Source organism: Phalacrocorax carbo, chromosome 1, assembly GCF_963921805.1.
Source record: "Phalacrocorax carbo chromosome 1, bPhaCar2.1, whole genome shotgun sequence".
Classification (NCBI taxonomy): Eukaryota; Metazoa; Chordata; class Aves; order Suliformes; family Phalacrocoracidae; genus Phalacrocorax; species Phalacrocorax carbo.
Window position 1 is genome coordinate 93,066,721 of NC_087513.1, and position 14,777 is coordinate 93,081,497.

The 14,777-nt window shown below is 46.2% G+C and overlaps 1 protein-coding gene across 8 annotated transcripts; it reads left to right on the forward strand.

The window, feature by feature from the left end:
- Window positions 1–31: 31 nt before the first annotated feature.
- Window positions 32–14,659, forward strand: GPR161 (G protein-coupled receptor 161). 8 transcript variants are annotated; one of them, XM_064467015.1, is made up of 10 exons: window positions 1,389–1,515; window positions 2,108–2,197; window positions 2,674–2,829; window positions 2,929–2,962; window positions 3,067–3,179; window positions 3,277–3,688; window positions 4,189–4,913; window positions 6,444–6,548; window positions 9,815–9,946; window positions 11,961–14,659. In XM_064467015.1, exons 6-10 carry the CDS (start codon window positions 3,321–3,323, stop codon window positions 12,206–12,208), a joined length of 1,578 nt encoding a protein of 525 aa, XP_064323085.1. In that variant the 5' UTR covers window positions 1,389–1,515; window positions 2,108–2,197; window positions 2,674–2,829; window positions 2,929–2,962; window positions 3,067–3,179; window positions 3,277–3,320; the 3' UTR covers window positions 12,209–14,659. The 8 variants fall into 8 exon arrangements, with proteins under 8 accessions (XP_064323076.1, XP_064323085.1, XP_064323067.1 ...); XM_064467055.1 differs by lacking the exon at window positions 2,674–2,829 and having other exon boundaries at window positions 1,390–1,515; window positions 4,189–4,260; window positions 4,762–4,913; XM_064467006.1 differs by lacking the exons at window positions 1,389–1,515; window positions 2,674–2,829 and adding an exon at window positions 32–249.
- Window positions 14,660–14,777: the final 118 nt, after the last annotated feature.

A 14,777-nucleotide genomic window follows, 5' to 3' on the forward strand; every position in this document is an offset into this window, starting at 1 on the left:
CGCCCCGTGCGCGCGCAGCCCAGCAGCCGCGCGGCGGGGCGGGGAGATGCTGTCCCCTCTGCTCTCCCCCGGTAGGCGATGGCGGCGGGACTCGGCAGCTCCGGGGTACCTTCTCCCACCCCCGGTCGCGGGAGAGGGGCGACCCCTCGGCCTCCGTACGCTGCGGTGGGCAGCCGGGCGGCAAGGGGCAGCGAGCCCGCCCAAGCCCCCCGTTCCCGGGGAACCGGGCTGCAGCGGCCGGTGCAAAACGTGAGTGTGCCCGGCGGCCGTTTGCGCCTCCGGGAGCTCCAGAGTCCTAGCGGCCCCGGGCCACGCTCAAAGGTTCAGCAAGCATTACCTCGCTCCAACATGTAGGCACCTTATGCTGTGTTAGGTATTGCACATCTAGGTGCATGCATGCATGTGGGATGTCCTGTGCTGGTTGGGTGTCTTCTTGAACGCTGTTCAAAAACGGTCTTCTAAAAATGTTACAATGCAATGGTGCAGTAAGCTTCAAATCCAGTAGAAGAGCATCAGTAGAACGGGTTGAGAGCGACACACGATCTACTATTCTGGCACTGACGGCTGGATGCTAGTGTTGCTTTTCAACGCCATCAGAAAGACAGACCAACTCCCCAGGAGCTTCCCTCAGTGCAGGGATACAACGTGCACCCCGGCTCCTGTCGGACAGGCCACAGTGCCGGGGTGAGCAGAAACAGTGGCTGTGGGAACACGATGCCCACCTCATGAAAAAGCTCCATCTCTTCCAAATTACAGAGCAACCAAAAGGCAGTGAAGCTCAAGTCAGAGCAGTTGTCCTCTGCACTCACTAGCCTTGCCGGGACGCACGGAAGGTGCGAGTTAGGGGTGCACAAACGTGGCACCTAATTATCCTTCACCCTTCCTACTGCAGCCACCTGTGCTTTGCTTCAGGTGGGGAGGAAAGAACCCGTCCCAAAATCCTCCCTGTATTACTTTTATTAGCATTTTTGGGTCTAGGAAGCCTAGCAGTTAGGGTCTGCCCCTCCCTGTGACCGACTCACGCTGTGTGCTGGGGCAAGTCGCTTCACCCAATCTGCGTAAAATGGATTCCCCCCCTCTTTTTAACCACATTCCTGCGTTTTCAGCGGAGGAGGGCTGTACGGACCAGCAGCCGTGCCTCGGGGTGGGCCCGTGGGGTCGGTGCGGTGCCCCGCTTCGGCCGGCTGACGGCGGGACTCACCCGCGGCGGCCGAGCGAGCCCTTCGCCCGGGGCGGGCTGCCTTCGAGGCTCTGAGCACTCCCCTCACTTCACGGACCGCGACCGGCTGGGGGAAGACCGCCCGCCCAGGGACGGGGGGGGCGGCCGCGGATAAAATGGCGGGCGGTGGGGCCGGGGAGGGGGCGCGGCGGGATGAGGCGGCGGGGCGGGGGCAGGGGCATGGCCGTGTGGCGGGGGAGGGTCGGGCGGCGGTGGCAGCTCGGGGCCTCTCTGCTGGCGGCAGCTGTGGTGGGTCCGGGGCGCTGATAACCCCAAACCTCCGGCGGCGGTGGGCGGTGAGTGCGTTGCCGGTACCGGTGGGGGGTGGAGGGGGGAAGAGGAGCGGCGGCGGTAGGAGCCGCTCGCCGCCGGCGGGAGCGGGGAGGACGAGGGATGCCTGGGGTGGAGGACCCTACCCCCGCCCTTTGTTCGCTGCTGATGGGACTGCGGGGGCAAAATGGCGACCCCCTCCCTCCCTCCTCCTCAACTGGACCCCACTGGCTTTGTGCCCGTGTGCCGGCCCGCTTGGCCGGGCACGGATGGGGAGCTTCCCCCGCCCCGGGCTGCCCTGCCCTGCCCTGCCCCCGGCGGGCCGCATCTCCCGGGGGCCGCCCTCGCTCCCTGAGGGGAGCAGCGGGGCCGTGAGGGGACGGGGAGAGGCGGATGCCCCCGGGTGTCGCTAGCGTAGGGCCCCCGGGGGAGCCGCCCTCCCAAAACCCGCACTAGCCGAAGAGCATTGGAAAGGCTGGCAGAGGTGGCGCAGGCACGTTTAGAGAGAAGCCTGAGGAGAAGCACTTTTGTAAACAGTCGGCAGGCAGCCTTGCTAGAGAAGAGCTATGTTATGTTTTACAAATCGTGGCCTGGTAATGTCTTTAATTATGCTCTTAGGAAAGCACAGATAAAAATGGAAAAAACGCGGCCCTCCAGCCTGACATTGCTGCCAAAGGCCACGGCGGCCGCGCAGACGGAAGCGTTTCTGTGAGTACTCCTGGCCCTTTGGGAGCAATGGGTGGGCACAGCCACAGGGTTAGCCGAGATAACTTTTCCCCGAGTCCCTAATTTCCAAGAAAGGCTAATACCAACTTTATCGGTGGACTCTTTAGTTTTCTGATTTTCATATTTGCATTTTGGGTGGTATTTTTTCTGTAGTGTGCTGGCCTGCGGATGGGTGAAGGATTGGCTGCAATAGATAGGAGTGCCTGTTGGAGACAGTAGGGTCTGTTGGAGGCTGCTAAGGAATTTGGAGAAATACCGAGGTTTCACAAAACAAGGTTGTGAGTCAGTGGGATGGATGCTAATGCTGAGAAGTCAGGGGTTAAAGGTTCTCAAACATTTCTGCGGGGTGCATTACAGTCTAATGCAAGGAAGCATCTTTCGAACCTAATGTACAGAAAGCTAGTTCCCCCAGCCCTTTGGTACTGAGAGTAAATTAGTATCACTGCTGTGATCCTAAGGTGATTATGAACATGGAGAAGCAATGTTAGGAGAGTTCGTGCAATGATCCCTGAGTCTTTGAATATTACTTAGCAACTGTGAAGAAAGAGTCAGCAGGGTATGACTAGCCAGGCATCCACAGACCACCAGCAAATGCTGCATAGGCGGAATGCAAGGTAACAATTGGGATAAACAGGCAGAATGAAAAGAAAATTATTTCTTTTAAAGTGAGGGAAGCAAACACTGATAGCGACATTCTTCTTGTTTCTTCACAGGCTAGATGAAGGGACTGAGTGAGATGCACAGCTGGTAAGTATGGCTTAGAAACAGGTAAGATCCTTTGAAATTTCTAAAGTAAAATATGCTAATTTTCTTCCTTGTTTCCCCCCTCCAACTTTTTTTTTGTCTTTCAGACAGTTTCTCCCCTGTTCTAGGCTTGCCTCTGTCATTGACCTCTTTGGCATATCCATACGCAATTTCTGGCCCCTTTGCTGTCCCATCTAAAATGGTTTCCTGCATCCTACAGGTAAATTTTAATTAAGACAGGCGAAAGGGCCTCCAGTCTTTGGAGAGAGTGTGAAGAAATTGTGCCTGAATGTTTCTGAGCATTGTTCTGCTTCTAGCTGCTCAGCATGTCTTGGCTGCTCCAGCTCTGCACGCTCTGACCATGAGCAGCAATTCCTCCCTCAGCAATGTGAAGGGCCTGAGGAACCTCACCACGCAGGAAGACGGGGCCATCAGAGTAACAGAGTCCATTGCTATAATCGTCATTGCTATTTTCATCTGTTTGGGCAACCTGGTGATTGTCGTCACTCTCTATCGGAAGTCTTACCTTCTCACGTTGAGCAACAAGTTTGTGTTCAGCCTGACCCTCTCCAACTTTCTGCTCTCTGTGCTGGTGCTACCTTTTGTTGTCACCAGCTCCATCAGGCGAGAATGGATCTTTGGAGTCGTTTGGTGCAATTTCTCAGCCCTGCTCTACATGCTGATCAGCTCAGCCAGCATGCTTACTCTTGGACTCATTGCTATAGACCGGTAAGCAGCTCTTTTCTAATGAATCAAAAGGAATTGCCTAGTTCCATAGAGCCACTCGTGGGCTGCTCATAGAGTTGAGAAGCATTGCAGTGGATAACGCTGCGTACTGTTGTAGTGACATTTTACCTGCTGCCCCTTGTGAAATTTTGATACAGAACAGAAGAAAGCGATGTCATCAATAATGCAAAGTGCAGATGTGCATCTAGTTTTTTAACGGTGTAATAACATACTACATGAGATATAATGACTTAAAATTCTAAGCATGCACTCGAATGTAGGGAGAGATTTAATAGCTGTGGCGAGTCTTCAGCCAAGTTTTACAATCTTGCCTTCAATGATACGTATTTTTTACATGTAAATTATTTTTATAAACAGGGTCCCTGAGCCTGCTTCGAGGTTTGGAGAAAAGAGAACTAGATATCAACATCATTAAAATATGTTCTTTTTTTTATTGTACGTCTTTTGCGCTGCTGTTGACTCTTTACTTTCTTGTCCACCAGGTACTATGCTGTCTTGTACCCGATGGTTTACCCAATGAAGATAACAGGCAACAGAGCAGTGGTAGCTCTTGTGTACGTGTGGCTACATTCCCTTATTGGCTGCCTCCCTCCCCTGTTCGGCTGGTCATCTTTGGAGTTTGACCAGTTCAAGTGGATGTGTGTGGCGGCCTGGCATAAAGAGGCTGGCTACACTGCCTTCTGGCAGATCTGGTGCGCGTTGCTGCCTTTTGTGGTCATGATGATCTGCTATGGATTCATATTCCGCGTGGCAAGGATTAAGGCCCGCAAAATCCACTGTGGTAGCGTTGTCATTGTGGAGGAGGACTCGCAAAGGACCGGGAGGAAGAACTCCAGCACCTCCACATCCTCTTCTGGCAGCCGAAGGAATGCTTTCCAAGGGGTTGTCTACTCAGCCAACCAGTGCAAAGCTTTCATAACCATCTTGGTTGTCATTGGTGCTTTTGTGATTACGTGGGGGCCTTACATGGTAGTAATTACATCAGAGGCACTTTGGGGAAAAAATAGTATTTCCCCTGCCTTGGAGACATTAGCGACGTGGTTGTCCTTTTCCAGTGCCATTTGCCATCCACTCATTTATGGACTGTGGAACAAGACAGTGCGCAAGGAACTACTAGGCATGTGCTTTGGGGATCGGTATTATCGCGAGTCCTTTGTTCAGCGGCATAGGACATCGAGATTATTCAGCATTTCCAATAGGATCACAGGTAAGATGCATGGCCGTAAAAGACACCCTTCCTTAATACCAGTAAGAGGAAGGCTTAATGTCTGCATCTGCTTGGCATGTTTCAGGGCTCTGTAAGCAAAGTGGGGTGTTCAGAGGTTTCAGCAGTGTTTTGTTGAGGTTTTGGTAGGCACTTGAAAGGAGAAGGGTGTTTTTTTTTTGTGCAGGTTAACCTCTTTCTCCTACTCTAGTAAAACTTTCTCTGCCAGAGAAGACAGTGGCAAGATTAATAAAAATAACTTATTTTCTTCTCTCTCAAGCATTTCCTTCTATGTGCCTACAATTTCATGTTATCCAGATTTGAGCACTACCAATAATACATTTTGCAGCACTTGCTCTTTGATTCCTGGCTTTATACTACAATTCTTTAAGATTCACTAAAGTGACACTGGTGTTACTATTTCTGTAAATTCAGCTTTTTTAGGCGTCATGGTTGTGAGGAAAAGATCATAAACAAAGTAAAGCTATGTAAAAGAGTAAAACTATTTGATGTCTCCCCAAGTTGCAGGCTGAAAGCTTCAGTTGCTCAGTTTGTTTGTGGGTGGGTTTTTTGTTTTTTTTTCTAAAGTAGCAATGCAAAGAAATTTTTATCATTTCCCTAGTCCTGTTCAAAAGCTTCCAAAATAGGGACATTTTCATGGGGTGTCTTGGGGCATTTCATGCAGAGGCAGAAACTGAAGTTATGTAATCGGGAAGGAAGATCTAAAATGCAGAAGGAAGGGGAGAGCAGCAAGGCATCTGTTATCTTTTCTGCAACCTGGGATCACTCAGAGAGACTCCCATCTAAATGAAAGAGTTCTGCAGCTGCAGGCACATCACAAGCTCTTGGAGTTATGGCAAATCTGTATCCAGGAGGTGCTGTGGATGAATACATTTGGAACTGAGATGGGAGGGAAAAGACAGGAAATGTCTTTCTCCTTCCAAGTGATAAGAAGCTGGCAGCTTCAAATGTATCAGGGTTATTAGCTGGAGGCTGATGGGGCAGGAAAAATACCCCAACCAAACCCATAACAAAAATCTTGAAGCAGGGTCCAAAGGCAGCATCTTTGTAAGAACCTTAGAATCTCCTTGTTTTGGGGATTTGAAAGAAGCCAGGCATATTGGTGCCCCAGCCTTGCTCATGAGCTTTCTGCCACACTGATGGCCTGTCACAGCTGCTGGTGGCTACCAGGTTATTCTCTATCTAGAAGGTGTCTGGCAAATACCCCCATCCCTCTGGGTGTGTATGCTCTGTGTTCAGCTTGTCTGGCTGATAAAACACGTGCAATTACAAAGAGAGTGGGAGGGAGATGGTGCAGGTAGAAAGGAGACTTGCCATATGGAAAGACTCCAAGGATACCTGAAAACTGCTGACTGGATTTCTAAGACGGGAAGTCCAGGTGCTGTGCACTCTGGATCAGCAAGGTAAGTTTAATATGTAGAGTAATAAATAAGTGGGTATTACTGGAGGATGTTTTTACTATTGCAAACCCTTAAACATTCCTTGTGTAACAAGAACAAAACTTCCTTGCAGATTTGGGACTATCTCCTCATCTCACTGCCCTCATGGCAGGTGGGCGGCCATTAGGAAACAGCAGCAGCACAGGAGACACAGGTTTCAGCTGCTCACAGGATTCAGGTGACTAAAAGTTTTTTGCTCTCTTTTCCGGGGCAGAAGATTGCACTTTAACTTGGCAGAATTCTCTGGGTATTGTCGTCTAACCCCAGCCGGCAACTCAGTACCACACAGCCATTTGCTCACTCCCCCCCCAGTGGGATGGGGGAGAGAATCAGAAAGGTAAAAGGGAGAAAACTCACGAACTGAGACAAAGACAGTTTAATAAGTAAAACAAAGCAACACAAGGAATTCACTCCCTGCTTCCCATGGGCAGGCAGGTGTTCAGCCATCACCAGGAAAGCAGGGCTCCATGGTGTAACAGTTACTTGGGAAGGCAAACACCATCACTCTGAACGTGCCCCCCCTTCTTCTTTCGCCAGCTTTTGTTGCTGACCATGATGTCATATAGTATGGGATATCCCTGTGGCCAGTTGGGGTCAGCTGTCCCAGCCATGTCCCCTCCCGACTTCTTGTGCACCCCCAGCCTGCTCGCGGGTGGGGTGGGGTGGGGTGAGAGGCAGAAAAGGCCTTGGCTCTATGTAGGCACCGCTCAGCAGCAGCAAAAACATCCTTGTGTGTTATCGATGCTGATTTTATCACAAACCCAGAGCATAGCCCCATACTAGCTACTGTGAAGAAAATTAACTCTACCCCAGCCACAACCAGCACGCTGGGATAATCTGTATTTACACACATAGATGTCTCTTGGTGGATGGATGACCTGAAGCATCTGGTCCAGCTGTTAGAACGAAACTGCTGCAGTTGCTTTTCACCTTTCTTGCTCTCAATATGTTTACTGTAATGAATGATGACCCTCCCATGATGATGTGTCCTGGGAACAGGACTCGCCGCTTTTGTGCCCTTCTTTAGTTTCTATTGTTCTTCCCTGCATCTACAAGGAACAGAGCAACAAAGTGCTGTGGAGAATGTGCTGCTCTATTTCCTAGTTTGTAAGAGACCTCATCTTGTTCATTCTGCAGTGTAAACAAAACACTTAGGACAGTTTCAGCTTATGATTGCATCACTACTTAAGATCTTGCACTTGAAGATGGTTTGGAAAAGGCAACAAAGAGTTCTGCTGATAATTATCTATCCAGAACTGTAGCTTGATTCTTCTGGCAGTTAATTCAGCTACCACTCCTTAACTCTGCTAGTTATTTTAAAGAGTCTTTCCACTCTAGAGACACCAGAGGGTGATCTAACATTTGCTTGGTGTTAGAGGTTTGTTTCTTACTTTTGTGAAGGAAGTTGGTGGAGCTAGGATTTATTTTGGTAGTAATTTTATGCTGGTAGCTTTATGCCTGTTGTGGGTGTTCTGCAGCTGTATGTGGTAAAGGAGAATAGCATCCTGGTAAACCTGCCTCAGTTAAGAGGATGTTGTTTTATCTTTTGAGGAATGGTACCGAGCAGTCTAAACAAAGAAACAAACTAAATACATACTGAATGCTGTTAGAAGTGCCACTGTTTGGTATGAAGGGGGTACAGTCCGTAGCCTGGGAATGGATATATGGTGATCCACTGTGAAGTACTGTTTCACTGGATGATTTTACTATGAGGAACTACAGAGCAGAAAAAAGTCTTAGTCCCTCTTCAGTGGTGCCTGCTGCTGTAGATGATCACGTGCCCTGCAATGCAGCTGCACCTTTATCTGCCCTGGTAAACAGAAGCTGGGCTTTTCATGTCGTGAAAAACAGATGAAGTAGTAGTAGAGGAAAAAAATCCAAGTGGTGGCAGCTGTACGCAAAATATGAAGTGACGCCCAAGTCCCAATTGCTAGAAATGCTGTCTTGAGATAATTATTCCAAGGACAAAGATCCACCCTGCAAGAATAAGGGGCTAGTCTCTTCAATGCCTTTTTTTCAAATAAGCCTAGTGAACTAGTGCATTTGAGAAAAATGCACCAAAATTCTGCTCCGTGGAAGAAGGTATTACTTTCTTCCTAGTGCCACCCTTCCATTGCACACAACATTTCCAAGGAGGATCTGATACCCTTGGAGATCAGTAAGGGTCTGCTGGTTTTGGTAGACAGCCTCAAACCCAGCTGACCCATAGAACAGCACAGGAAGTCGTTAGCTTATTTGGGACTGTGTATTAGGGCAGCAGCTTGTTCTTTCATGTGTGCTGGAGGGAAACACATGACATAACACAAAAAATTTCACCTTAAAAAAGTTTATCATTTTGCTATATCACAATGAATTGTCAGCAAAGACCAGCCTACAGAGCAGTATGTTGTCTAGATGTACACCCCCAGTGATGCCTTTCACTTTCTGTAAAATAGGTGCTGGAACACCTCCTTGTGGCAAAAAGAATATATTTGGGGATCAAAAGCAGTCAGGTGGGTGAAGAGGGATGTGAAGCCACCATCTGGAGGAGTTATGAAACCTGCAAAGGCTCTTTGTCCCAGGTCTGCTGTCACATCACAGGAGTAAATGGACTGATAGTAAAGTGTCACACATTGCGTGTGTGCAAACTGTGTCTTCCAACAGCAGCTTCCCTGAGAACTGCTCACTCAGTGCTGTCCTAGTGTCTCCTTGAAATGTTTGCTCTGCTTCACCCTTACACAGCAGAAAAACCAGCATCGCAAGGGAGGGCTAGGCTACAGTCTTGCCCTTTGCGTGAAAGTATTGCAGAGATGCCTAGACAAATTTCCTTATGCTTTGTAAGCTCATATTTTATATTGGAAAGGTGCAGAGCAGATGCAGGGAGGTAAAACAAATAATTACTCCTAAACTGAAAAAATGTCTCTTGGACAAAAAAAAACCCCATTCCTAACCATCATGGGATTTTTTCACCATTAAAATACACTTCCAAGAAAGTCAAAACAGGTTATTAGAGGCAAACTAAATTGAACAGAAAAATTCTGCAGTTCAGATTTCCATCCAGGTCTGATTACAAGCATGACATTTGGCAGCTATGGTTGTCTGCTTCTCAGGTAGCCATTGTTAGCCTCTTGTCTTCATCGGGAGATCGGGGAAGTTGCCCTCAACTTCACCCTTTATTTACTGAAGGTAAGGTTTCACCTTTGTCTGCTGTCCTATTGACATCAGAAGCTCTGGAGCTGCTTGAGGTTTTAGATGGCTAATAAGAACAGATTTCCGAACCCTTTCAGTTAAAACTCTGACCTCGTTCTTTTTCTGTGCAGTGTTTAATTCAAGCTGAAAGTTACTCATAAAAGCTGGGTTTAAACATCTTTTGAAGGAATTGCTACAGAACAAGTTTTTGCCACCACTTAAGTATTGTATCCCAGTGTTAGTCTGTTTTGCTTGAGGACTCTTGTTTTGTTTCAGGAACAGATGCAATGCTTCTTGAAGATTATAGCTCAGATGGCCCTCAAGCCCCACACTGCATCTGTCCTCCTCGAAGGAGAAGTTCAGTGACGTTTGAAGATGAAGTAGAACAAATTAAAGGTGGGTTTAGGGGTAAGTACGGAAATGCTCAGAACCAACTGTATTTCCTGCGCAGTAAGCCTCCCAGGACCCTTGGAATTGCCTTAAAACATGCCTGACCACTGTTCACCTTGACATACCTGACCATTCACGCAGGTACCACAGAAAGTAAGATCAGGGCTTTCGTCCAGTTCTCAAGGAGTAACAGACAAGGACCAGGGTCAGAAGCTGGGATTCCCTCCATACACATCATTTATGTTGCGCAGCAGTATCCTCTCTGCGACTCCACTCATCTGGTGGCTGTTGCAGTCTGTTTTTTCATTCTCAAGGGACACATTTTCCTGCCCTTATACTTTGATTGCATTATCCCAGTGTTTCTCATTTGCTGCCTACTTTGTCATTCACAGACTTGAAATTCTTCCTTTTACGGACTTAATGGTTTGAATATAAATTCATTCCATTTCACTTTTTTTAGCCTAACTTTTGCTTCTCTTACTTTGAGTGTGTTTCTCAGCAGATAGGGGTGAAAATAGATGAACCACTTGCACCTTTTTATTTTTAGTCAACTCACGTGTTGATTTTGTGCTAGCAAAGTGTTGCTGTGATCATCTGTAAAATATAGCACAGTTAATTTAAGCCAATAGTTACAATAATATGGTCTAGAAGGCTTGATAATAACGACTGAATTTACTCAACAAATTATTGTGGACAGTACAAAAATGAGCAGAATGCCTTTAAGAATCAAACAATAATAAAACCTAACTGATTTTTTTATTATTTTTTTTAAAAATGATTCTGAAGTAACGAGATGAGTCTTTCTATGGAACTTTCTCTTCAAATGACTTGGCAAAATTCACTCTTGCCCTCCTCCCAGCATGAGCTGATTATTTCCTTGGAGAAATACATTACCAGACGTTTCCCATTGTCTTTCTGAGTCATTATGTAGGAGCAGGCATCTATTTTCTTGTGCAGCTCAGTGAAAGGGAGGTCTTAGTGCAAAAGTTCCCCACAGGTTTAGCAATTCTCCCTGGTATGTCTCAGGGTTTTCGGTATTTCTGAGATTTTATGTTATTTCAGCAGCCTCACGGAAGGATTATATTTAGGATGAACAACGTGTTGGTTGGTAGAGAGGTATATAGACAACTACAAAAGCAACTACATCAACACTGAAGAGCAAGTGCGTCCGAGGTGATAAAAGGTTAGGAAGAAGTATACTACTGTCTGCAACTGCAGCCTTCAACCTCTCCTGGTATGGAGAGCTCTACAACTTCCCTACCGGAAGCGGAAGTGGGTCCCACAGTATGGCTGGAACCAGTTTAAGCCTAAGGACAGCAGACTGCTGATTTTAATCACTACTTGGAAGAAGCCCTTGGAATTTGGAGACTTAATCCATAAACACAGTCTGGTGTTTGCTAGGCTTAAAACTTGTTATAAAATAGTTCTTAAACTGCACCGTTCATGTCGATGAAGTGCAAGGTCTTCACCCAAATGCACTGAGAAACCCTGTAAGGCTGTAAGCCATGCTTAGAGCAGAGGAAGTACAAATTGAGGGTTCTGTTCCTGTCTCCTGCATGAATTCTTGCCTGATTGCAGACAACTCATGTTGTCCCCAGCCTTGGACTCTAGGTAGTAAGCAGCCACCAGGCCGTTGACTTTAGTTGGGTACAAATCCAGACCAATAAAATCCTGTGTGCATAGGTTCAGTTTCAGAAAATCATTCAACATACACTTAATTCAAAGTTAAAAGTATGTGTATAAACACTTTGCTTCATTAGATCTCTTTTTTTTTTTTTTTTTTTCCCCCCCCTTGAATTGGAGGTAATCTTTCTCTGTTTGACCTGTCGAGGTCACTCTGAAGCTTTGTGTTCATAAAATGGCTTAAGAACCCCGGGTATCGTTGGGAAGTGCCTGCTGCAAAGTAGTTATTTTGCAAAGGGTGTGATCATAGCTTTCAAAAGGATCAATATTAGTCTTCAAGCATTTGCACAGCCATGCTGATCAACTGTTAATTTTCTGATATGTTGCCTTTTTTTTTTCCTCTTCCCAGAAGCTGCAAAGAATTCTGTTCTTCATGTAAAGGCCGAAGTCCATAAATCTCTGGACAGTTACGCATCCAGTTTAGCAAGAGCTATTGAGGCTGATGTGAAAATGAGTTTGTTTGGGGAAGATGCTTTACCAGGAGATCTGTTCCCTGTGCGGACTCTTCCAGGAAGCAGTATGAACACACGGCGTGGTATCAGGCCCCATGCTAGCCAAAGACTTCAGTTGCAGAGCATCGATGAAGGGAGTATTTGACAGGAGCACTGAAGTAAGAAAACAGAATGAAACCACTAAGCAGGACCTACTACAGCTGTTACTGTTTTCACAGAACCAGGATATCTTGTTAGGATGCGCTTAGTGTTTTTTCAACACTTGGAAAAACAGCTGAATTCTGGTACTTTTATCAGCATTTTACAGCAGTATTTGTTTACTGGTTGGGGTGCTATTGACTCTTGTGCCATGCCTTAAATCTATCACATAGTGCATAGGAATGCATGGTTTGGTTTCATCGACCAGATCATTAGTCTGTTGAATCTTGGGTTCATTATTGGCCAAAGTGGTTACAGGAATGAAAAAGGAAAAGCATATACAGTGTTTAATTCGTTATCATTCTGATGGTCAGAAAAGGATCAATGCAATCAGTTTATACTTGGTAGCTGGAGTGCTCTGATAGGAGCTTGTGCATTGGATATACATATAGCCTTACTGTCCCAGACTCCCAAACGATGGAGTATGGACTTCACAAAGGGACAAAACCTGAACTTTTCAGAGAGCTTATGCAGATAATGATCCCACTTACCCTTGCTAGCTGCTACTTCTGGCTGTTCAGCCATCAAAATGCTAGATCTGAAACTGGACTGTGCATTGCTCCTGCGTTATGACACACCAGCCTCTCTAGGTGTAATGGGGGGAAGCAGATCCATGCTGCAAATGCCACAGAGGTGGTATTTGAGGAAATCATCAATGCAGTTTTAGTTTCTCTGAGAACTCCACTTCCCTGGTTTTGCTTTTACTGAAAGGGCACTCTATGGCTGTGGTAATCTTCACAGCATATAAATAAGGTATTACCACTTTAAGATTCGTCTTTTCTAGAGAGAAGGTTCTGAGGTATTTTTCTTGGTTTATTTTTTTTTAATCATAAGGGATTGTTGTATTTAAGCAATAGTTACCTCAGTGTGTATATTTCTTGGAGTGTGAATTCATTAATCTCTAAAATAAGAACATTTGGCACTTATATTGCACTTTGCATGTTCCTAAGCACTGTACAGACGTTACCTTGTTAGGCCTGTGTGAGAGGGTTGATCAGCCCCGCTTGCCAAAGAAGGGGAACTCAGTAACAGTCAAGCTGCAGGCAATGAAAACAAGCTGCAAAGGTGGAAAGGTTTGTTACAAAAAGAGGGATGAAGCAGATCATAGGAGAACACCCAGCTTGAGGAGTCTTCTGGTGCCTTCCCAGGCTGGCTCCTTCCGTACTTTGCGGGTGTTACAGGCCTGCCTTACTGCTTATTTCAAAGAGAGGGAGACATAAGTGAGGAGGATAATTTCTTGGGAGTGGGTGTCAGTAGCAAATTGACTGAAGGACCAAGGATTTGCATTTGTTTACTCTGTGTCTGCTCCCCACTCCCTGTGCCTCCACCTTTCCCCAGAAGTGGTTTGTGTGAGTTTTTGCTCCAGATTGTTTGGAAATCAGGCAGGATGTTTCTGTCTGGGCAAAAAAATGGTTGTACACTTGTTAAATTATGTCCGTGTCAGAAATATATTTCAGCACAAACTTATGTCCATCTCTGGACAAAGGAGCTTGACTTTATGAAGTAGCCTGAATCCCATTACATTCCCATGTAAGATTTACCTGCATGCTTAAAATTCAGCATGTGGTTTGCTGTTGGCTGTTAAAGCAAGAACACTTGAGCACCAGTAAAACGGCTTCTTGCCTAACACAGGAATGAAACGACTGGTAATAGTGAGGTCTTCACTCACCCCTGTACTTTTTGTTTCTAGTGTGTTAGAGAAATTGGCACCTGTGGGCACTCGTTTAAACAAACAGAAGAAAAAAAAAAACCCAAATTAAAAATCCCAGTATTGCCAGGAAATGCCCTGCACTGAGGTAGTTATTACTATCATTACAGTCACAGTTGCTGGTAGTATTTGGCACTCCTTAAGGCATAGGCTTGCCTCAGGTGGCTTTAACTATTCTATCTGCGTCCTTTTTATTTCATATTTCTGCTTCAAAACAAGCTGAGTAAAGTTGTTGCTGAATGTGAAAAGGGCACAGGCGAGTATGAGTGCATTGTGGTGAAGTCAGCGCTAGCCACAACTGGTGTATGTTTAGGAGGAAAAATCCCAAGGCACACGTGACAGCACAAAATTGTTAGTATTGTGTAAAAAGCACGTTTTTCACACAGGTACGGGGCCAAATTCATCCTTGGGGCGGGTCAGCGGAGTCGCATCAGTTTGCACCCGAGTGGAATTTGGCTGTCAGTGTTAATCTCACTAATCTGTTGTCTAGTGTAAATGCTGTTAATATTTTTTTTCTGAATGCATTGTAACCTTTCCATAATTCTGTTACTAATAGCCATTATCTCACTTGAGTTATCGTTAACAAAAGCAGTAATTAAGAAATGCACACATATGTAAAACCATATTCCCTGTCTTAAATACAGAAGGAAAAAAAAAACCCTATTTGCGGCTTCTAATGGTCCATGGTGTGTGTTTATATTACTCGTTACTTCAACTTATTTAAAAATAAATATACTTCTAAAAGTATATCGAAGGCCGGCCCAGATCCTCACCGGCGAAGGCCACGCCCCATGGGCTTGCGCCCGCC